This window comes from Ursus americanus, chromosome 2, assembly GCF_024610735.1.
Source record: "Ursus americanus isolate L20-20 chromosome 2, mUrsAme1.1.p, whole genome shotgun sequence".
Classification (NCBI taxonomy): domain Eukaryota; kingdom Metazoa; phylum Chordata; class Mammalia; order Carnivora; family Ursidae; genus Ursus; species Ursus americanus.
Window position 1 is genome coordinate 44,822,090 of NC_142128.1, and position 8,589 is coordinate 44,830,678.

General features: G+C 58.9%; 1 protein-coding gene across 2 annotated transcripts; it reads left to right on the forward strand.

Annotated features, from left to right (window-relative positions):
• The first annotated feature begins 664 nt into the window (after window positions 1-664).
• DUSP23 (dual specificity phosphatase 23) lies at window positions 665-6,093 on the forward strand. 2 transcript variants are annotated; one of them, XM_045784598.2, is made up of 2 exons: window positions 665-989; window positions 5,641-6,093. In XM_045784598.2, the coding sequence occupies exons 1-2, from the start codon at window positions 723-725 to the stop codon at window positions 5,854-5,856; spliced, it is 483 nt and encodes a 160-aa protein (XP_045640554.2). In that variant the 5' UTR covers window positions 665-722; the 3' UTR covers window positions 5,857-6,093. The 2 variants fall into 2 exon arrangements, with proteins under 2 accessions (XP_045640554.2, XP_045640555.1); XM_045784599.2 differs by lacking the exon at window positions 5,641-6,093 and adding an exon at window positions 1,732-2,153.
• Window positions 6,094-8,589: the final 2,496 nt, after the last annotated feature.

The window sequence follows — 8,589 nt, forward strand, 5'->3', positions numbered from 1 at the left end:
GGGTAGGACTTCAGGGCAGCAGATGGCTGCGCAGTATTTTTGAATAATCCCATCAATGGAAAATAGAATAGTCCTTTGGCACAGCGGCAATCGCCCCTACGGGATAGGTTCCCCAAGTCACTGATAAGGACCAGTCAGTTACCGTAGAGGAGGTTCCTCCCCCGAGGCGGAACCCTTGGGCGTCCACGGTGAGGAAAGTCAGACCCCAGGAGGCCAGGCCCTGGGACAGCAGAGGCAGTGGACACTGGTGTAATAACCGCCACCGGCCGCCAGGGAGCAGCAGAGCCCGACCCCGGGTTGCCTCGTCCGCAGCGGGCAATTCATCCTTCCCTCTGGATTTGCCCCCCGGCTGTTTGGGTACCTCCACCAATCCCCGTGCGCACCGCTGGGGTAATCCCGCCCAGTACTGACGATTTAACCAATCAACGAGTGCGCTGCCCCGGACCGGGGCCGGATACCTGCGCCCGTCTTGTCAGAGCCCCGGGATTCGGTGCTCCAGCCCCGCCCCTGAGGCGGCTCAGCCAATCCCCGCGGCGGAGCGGGGCGTCGCCGGGCGGGGCGCGGAGCCCACGTGGTCCCAGGGCGGGGGCGCGGGTAGGTGGCGCCGGGCCCGGACGCGCGGGGGACGAGGGGGCGGTGCGGGGCAGGAGGGGGCGGTGCGGGGCAGGAGGGGGCGGTGCGGGGCAGGAGGGGGCGGTGCGGTGGCGTGTTCTGCCGCGGCCATGGGCGTGCAGCCCCCCAACTTCTCGTGGGTGCTCCCGGGCCGGCTGGCGGGGCTGGCGCTGCCGCGGCTCCCCGCGCACTACCAGTTCCTGCTGGACCAGGGCGTGCGGCACCTGGTGTCCCTGACGGAACGCGGGCCCCCGCACAGCGACAGCTGCCCCGGCCTCACGCTGCACCGGCTGCGCATCCCGGACTTCTGCCCGCCGGGCCCCGAGCAGATCGACCGCTTCGTGCGGATCGTGGACGAGGCCAACGCGCGCGGGGAGGTCAGCGGGCGGGGACGCGGCGGGCGGGGCGGGGCCTGCCGGGGTCAGACAGGACGGGGACAGGGCGGGCCGGGAGGGACCTGGCCGGGCTCCGGGAGCGGAGAGGGCCCCCGCGGGGACCGGACGTGAAACCGGGAGCCGGGCGGTGGGGGAGGCGGCAGGGAAGCCGCCAGTGTGGCGGGGGGAGAAGGGTGGAAGGCAGAGGCTGTGGAGCGCTCCCCGGAGCCTCGCGCTGTCGAAATACCCTGGGGCCTCGTTTCGAAAAGGCAAGTTAGAATCAGGGGAAACTCGTTTTGACAATAGAGCTTAACCGAGTAAGTCAAAAGTATTATCGTTTCAACCTATAATCAATATAAATGCTAAATGACGTGTTTTTATTCTTTTTTGTACCACGTCTTCAAAACCTGGTTGTATTTTACCTCATATCTCAATTTGGACTAGCAGCCTCTCGGGCACTCCGTGGCCTTGTGTGGCCAGTGGCTTCTGCACTGGGAGGCAGGGGTACAGGCCAGGAGCCAACTATATGGGAGGTGATTGGTGGCCTCCAAGCCACCAGGTACACGACAGCCCACCCCTGACTTTGATGTCACTTCTCGAGAGCCCCTGAGAGCCTGAGACACCTTCGAGGTCCTGGGCCTGACCCAGAAGAAGCAGCTGTAGGGAGACTGGGACCAGCCCAAGGGAGGGGCAGGAGGGGCTGGGAGGGCATCAGGCTCCACCCCATCAAGCTCCCTCTTCCCAGGCCGTGGGGGTGCACTGCACCCTGGGCTTTGGCCGCACTGGCACCATGCTGGCCTGCTACCTGGTGAAGGAGCGGGGCCTGTGTGCGGGAGATGCCATCGCTGAGATCCGGCGCCTTCGACCTGGCTCCATCGAGACCTATGAGCAGGAGAAAGCCGTCTTCCAGTTCTACCAGCGGACTAAATAAAGAGCCTCAGCACCTGTCTGCGGCCCCGGGCCCTGACCCCCGTGTTCAGGGGCGCCAGAGACACAGACATGCACGGAAAGCGCTAAGCCTTCCCACTCCTGCTGACTCAGGAGACTGAATAGAGCCGTTCCCTAAGGCAGGTCCTGACTGAGGAGACGGCTGCAGCTGCAGTGGGGGCGAGGGGGGAAGAGGGGATCCTTCTGCTGCTCCCCTGAATAAATAACTTCTAAGAACCAGCCCACAGTGCATAGCACCTTGCAGTTTACCAAGCATGCGCACACGTCGACTAATTTGAGCCTCATACGAGCTCCCTGACCTGGGAATGGCGGCAAGGCCGTCCCTGTTTTTTGGGTGAGGTAGGCTCAGGCCCAAGGCCACACTTCTAGAAAGCGGAAGAGTGGGCCAGGCCTTCAGCCTCTTAAAGACGCTGAGACTCTGTGTTCTCTGATGACCTTTGATGTGTCTCCGGGGGAGCTGGTCAACAAAAAGGGCACAAATCCGCAGCAGCCCCACATCTCTGATGCTAAGAGGCCAGAAGAGCCCGATGGACACAACCCCCCAGTACAGGCCCCCCTGCCCCTCGTGTGTCATCCTCTCAAGACAGAGAAGGCCTGGGTGTTGTGCTCACAGATAACCACCATCTCCAACTCCAAGGGCTGGCCACCCCTCACCAGCCTTGGGCTGTTCAGCTCCCCTGAGCCGCCGCCCCTTAGTGCTGCTGACAGCCTCAGGCCGAGGGAGGCCGGACCTGAGCCAGCCTGGTGCTCGTATGGAGAGGATGTTTGATGGGTAAACGAGGACCCTGAGGCCCACAACTCTTGGCCACGTTTCAGCTGTGGCTTCACTCCCCAGCTGGATCCCGTCCTAGCAGTCCCAGCACCGCACTTCAGGCTTTGAGAGGCAGGAGGGGTGGGATAGACCAGCCAGACGGACTCTTTTTGCTGTAGCTTCGGTCTGTTCTGTGGCAGGACAGGCTGGACAAGGTAGAAATTCATCGTGAACCTCGGCCCGGGGGCCTGTGTGTACTGGGCTTTGTTAGGTGCGGAGGCTTCCCAGCCCAGTGCGATGATTCACAGCCTCCTGGAGGACGTGGGCGCACACAGGGTCCAACCCCAGACAATGGCGCTATGACAGACGCGCATTCCAGGTGCAGGGGAGACGGAGGAGGCCAGGGTCTCCCTGAGGCCCTCATCCTGTGTAGCCTACGCCAGAGGCAGGTCTGAGGCACCTGCTGCTGACACATCTTTCTCCTTTCCACGGCCGCCCACCCAACGCCACCCCCGTCCAACACTCTCACAGCGTACCAGATCAGCCAGTCTCCCCATTTGTCTCCAGGAGGGGGACAGGCCGTAAGACGCCTTCCCCTTGCCTCTGAGGGGTGTCAGAACTGAGGACTCGGTTCTCCATCCTATTCCCTTGGTCCCCACCACCCAGCCAGGTGGGGGCATGAGGAGCCCCCAATGCCAGGCACGCGGGCTGCCACAGAGACTGGGAAGCAGCACAGAGACAGGAGGGAGGCACTGAAAGTCCCCCACCCCTTCCACCCTGCCCACCCAACCTGTGCTCCCCGGAAGCATCCCAGACTGTTAGCTGATGCAAACCAGAGCCTTCCAAAGGGGGGTGTGAGAGTGTGTGTGTGTGTGTGTGTGTGTGTGTGTGTGTGTGTGCGCGCGGGCGCGCACGCGTGAAGGCAGGAAGCCTGCGGATGGCCCACTTCCTGCAGCCCCTCCCTCCGCCTACCCGGGTAGGAACGAGAGGCAGGGTAGGAAGCGGGGTAGGAACGAGAGGCGGGAGGCTTGAAGCTGCACCCCAGAATTCGTCTGCTCTGATCCTGCCCCACCAGGTGGGACCACCAGTGCGCACACTCACCGCCCTCCCTTCCCCCGCGCTCCATCCTCCCCACATCCTCTGCACTGCAGGGGAGGAATCTGCCCTTCCCTTCCTCCCAAGGCTCCTTCAAAGGAGACAGAACATTTTTCTAACCCCATTAGAGCCCTGTGTGCAGCCTCCGTCCCCATAATTTAAGCAGATCTCCGCTGCCTCAAGAGTTCCTCCGGGAAATAAACATATAATTATGTGCTTAAGGAAATCGGTTTTTAAATAAGTAAGAGTTGACTTGAAATGAAAAACTCTGCCCTTACGCTTCATCTACCTTGGGAGGTTAGCCTGAGGCTCCTTCTGGGCTCATTCCCACCCCCAAATGTTTTGTCTGCTCACCACCTTGTCCTCTGTACGCAGCCACCAACGAGGGGTTACAGGCTAGCTGTGACCCTCCCCATTCTACCTTCACTGAGGTGACAGGTGTGACCAACGAGCCACCTCCCCTGACACAGAACCTTCACACTGGCTCCCACCGGGGTCTGTCAGCCTCAGCACTGCTGGCATCTGGGGCTGGGGGCTTCTTTGTGGGGGGCTCTCCTGTGTCCTGTATGGTGTTTAGCAACGTCCCTGACCTCTGCTCGCTAGATGCCAGTAGCAGCCCCCCCCCCAAGAAATGTGACAGCAAGAATGTCCCCAGACATCACCGGATGTCCTCCAGGAGGACAAAATTGGTCCCAGTTGAGAACGCCTGCATCAGAGCAATGAGACCAGATGCAGCCATAAGCTTTCCTTTCCTCTGGGCACGTGCCTGGGAATCCCTCCCGTGGGTGCACACGTCTTGAGAGGGGAGAAAGGACCAAACACCGTCAAACACTCTTACCTTCTCAAGCACCGCCCGGTACCCAGCTCCAGCCCCTCCCCTCTAACCGGGTTTTCAAGATGGTGACAGACACCCTTCACTTCCAACATTCAGGAGGGTTTTGTTCTCCATGGGCAGCTGGGGGCACAGCTGCAGTGACAGGGACTCGCACCCCCATGACCTTAAAGTTCCATTCACGTGTATTCTCTGCAGTGTGACCTCAATTCCCTGCTGAGTGGAGGCTGTTCGATGGACATCCCTCCATGTCATTCGGGTTCAGCCATCACCTCCTTGGTTCCTCTCCCAGAGAATTGTTCCGATGCACAAGCAACCGGCATCAGGACAGGAGGGGCACCGGCCACTGTCTGAGACCATCCCTCCCTGGCCCGGTCCCTCCGCCTCCACTTCACCCCGGCCTGTACGCACAGGGTTCTTCTGCTCTGCGGGCCCTGGCTCCCGTGGCCGCCTCCCAGGCCTGCGTCCCCGCACACAGCCTCCTGCTGCAGAGATCAGCCTGCGTCCTGCCCACTCCCCACACCTCCCTGGAGCTCGGCTCCCCAGCACCCCTGCAGCCATTCCTAACACGCGGGGACCTGTCCCACTGGACGGCTCATCACCCCTCCTTCCCAGGTGAAGGAAGCCCACTCCTCGTGCACAGCACCCCCACCTGCCCCCCAAGACCCCCTGGGTCTTCCCAGGGAACTGATGAGCACATCACGGGGCCGGATTTGATCCAAATCATAAACCGTTTCGCAGAATGAGCTGCACTCATTGGCCAAGCCTCAAACCTTCTGCCGACTGTGTCGCCATTCTTTCCAAGAAGGAAACTAATTCAGTCTCACGGGATCGCGTTGTCACAAAACAATACCAGTCACCACTAATGCGTCTCACGCTTGGCCGTGACTGTACTAGTTTGCTTACACGGCTGCCGTCGTCATATTTAGGACGCATCTCCCATATAGCAGGTGTTTTTACGTACATCGCATTGTGTCATTTGATCCTTACGGCCACTCTGCAGATCAGGTATTTTTCCCTTTTCATAGATACACCGCGGTTCATCGAGCTGGCTGACTTGCCCAGTGCCTCACACTTGCAGTGAAGGAGCTGGGATCACATCCATACGTCCCGCCTGCCAGGACCTCCCCTGCCTCCAGCGACACGGGGCGGTCTGTCTTCAAGGAGCTTGGTGTCGAGGGCCGTCTTACCAACTCAGCCTCCGACATCCCCTCTCTCCATCCTCCTACGAGGCCAGACAATAAACAACCGACTGAAAACACATCTGAGCTGCGGGCGGTGCTTTAGAACGCAGCCCAAGCATGTAAGTCGAGAACAGTGAGGCTGCTTGATGAGGTCACTGTCCCGTCCACCACTACACACCTCAGAGCAGGCCTTGTCCTCACCCAGCACGACAATCTTGAGGTCCACGTGAATGGCACTGAGCCCTTGCAAATGTCTTTTTGTGTCTGATGATTTATTAAAAACTCTATTATCCTTTCTGTTTTTGTTGTTGTTATTCGAGCCCTTAATGCACGCCAGGCTCTATGCCAAATACTTGATAGACATTATCTCACTGAATCCTCAAAACAACCCTAAAACAAGGCCTCGCTATACTGCCCAGGACACGTATGAGTAAACTGAGACCCGGAGGGTTTGAACAGCACACTGAGTCACACAGCTAGAACAGGATTCAAACCTGGGTTTATCTAACTATAAACTGCTTGTCTCTTGGGAGCAGAGAGGAGACTTCGCTGTCATTAGAAAGTACACAGCAGCATCTGTGCCCCCAGAAGCGAGGCACTGAGACTCACAGGCCGTCCCCGGGATCTGGGATCACCGCTCCCCACCCCTGCCAGACTTGGACAGTGCCTCTCTGACCTGGGAGTGCTGACCTGCCAGGCCGGCCACCATCCCAACAGGCTTCCGCCTCAAGCCTCCCGCACCATCAAAACTATCGTCCCCTATCGATTGAGAAATGAGTTATATGAGCACTTCTTCCATTACTTTTAAATTTTCCCCCGGCTATTATGGATTCAAGGCGGACTCTTGAGAAGACAGCATGCTTGTCCAAGCAAGCAGAAATTTGAGAGACACTTGGTGCACGTCCACGCCTGAAGTTGATGACTTATTTGCAACCTTGATAACTGAACCCTTCATGCCAATAAATTCCTTAAATTGCTTCAACCACTCTCTCACCCTATTTTTCCCTTGACTTATTCTGTCACCATGGTTATGTGATCATGAAACAAATTGGTGATGTCACCTCTGAGATTTCAATATGTGGGATTCAGTAAGGCAAACAGTTCTGGGATTCTCCCCCTACCTTTCAACTCAAAACAGCCCTGTCTCTTCCTTACCTGTATCTATGCTCCGGACCCAAGGTGGGACATACAGAGAGTACTCGGCGTGGCTGTCCCACGGCTGGGTGGCACTCCTCACCTCCTGCAGCGGGTTCTACATGCCGTTGGGCTCCCCAAGCCCACTCCAAGCAAATTCACCAATTTGCATGATGCATGTTTTCTGTAGACACCTTTGTGAGGTCGAGTTGGGGCTGGGTGCAGCCTCAGGCCATAGAATAGAAGTACGTAAAGTAACCACACTGGGATCAAGCCCGCAGGGAGAACTACGCCATTTTTGACCATGACCTGTGAGGCCCCAAGGAATCCAGTCCCTTCCTCCATCTCCTTCCTTCCTCCCCCATAGCCCTTGTTCTCCCTGCTCTACCCGTGTTGGGGTCCCAAGACCACCCTCGCTAGAAGGACTCACAGAAGAGCTGTCATACTCTCCATGATGGCTCATTGTGGTGAGAGGACACAATGACAATCAGCAAAGGGGAAGGGCGCATGGGGCAGAGTCCAGGCGAAGCCGGCACGGGCTTCCAGGGGCATCGCATGGACACACAATGCTCCCAGCGATTGTGGAAACAGATAAATACTGCCAGAGGGTGCAGTTCCTCCGAGCCTGGGTACCCCGGGTTGTTGTTGGGTGGGTCCCATGGGCACCCACCCTTTCCAGACTGACCTTAGCTGCTCAGGCTCCAGCCCCAGAGGTCAGCCTTGACACCGCATGGCCCCAAGGAGCCTGGCGTGTACACAGCCACACTGTGAGCACAGACCGTCTGCCTGGCCCCAGCTCTCAGGTCCACGGAGACCCTCTTATCAGGCAGGATGTCCAAGAGCTCAGGGATCGCCTCGCAGGAGCTGGTCGAGGGGCAGGCCTGATGACCGCGGGCACGTGTGAGGTTTGGACCAGCCCGCCTGCTGAGCTGACCCGGTCCTGCCCACACATCCCGTGCTCTCCACATGACAGTCGGGGCAGACTGCTGGAAGGATTTGTCCCCAACTCTGCCCACCTCCCAACTCCCACCCCCCACTGGCCTCAGTTTAACACCATCTCCCGGGGAAAGGTTTCCAACCGCCCCCACATAGACTCACACATATTCCCAAAGCATCTGTCCTTCTACCTCGCGGGCCCTGGCCCACCTATGATTCATCTCATCGTTTAATGTCTCTCTTTCCTACCAGAGTCTAAAGACCAGCACGATGCCTGACACATGGCGCTAGATAAACACGTGACAAGGGGCCAACTGTCTGCCCAGAGACAAAGGACTGGGCAGGATAAATCTAGGGGATGCCCCAGCTAGTGGGGGATACGGGGCACGTGCCCGCCCCCAGGTGTGCCGCCGCGAAGCAGTGCACACATCTCATGAGCAGCACTGGCCGGACTGAAGAGCTAAGAGGAGGATGTCTGGTCAGATTCAGGAAGCTGAGGGCGCAGTCGGAGAGCCTAAGGGATTATACAAAAGATGGGTGTTATTAAAACCACTGGGGTCTGTGTCAGGTGCAGGGTCCACGTGGGGAGGCTTAGAGAGGCGGGCAAGGCGAGTGGGTGGCCACGCAGGGTGGGCGGGGGGATGCTGGGAGTCCGCTGGCATAGAGGGCTCCCTCCCAGGGGGGCAGCAGAAAACACAGGGCTGCATTCAGATGGTGGAGGGG

What these genes read in the sequence shown, in the direction of transcription:
- DUSP23 (XM_045784598.2), top strand. Translation starts at nt 723, where the DNA reads ATGGGCGTGCAGCCCCCCAACTTCTCGTGGGTGCTCCCGGGCCGGCTG. An exon ending in AGGCCAACGCGCGCGGGGAG is followed by an intron (nt 990 to 5,640) that starts GTCAGCGGGCGG and finishes CCCTTTTCATAG; the next exon opens with ATACACCGCGGTTCATCGAG.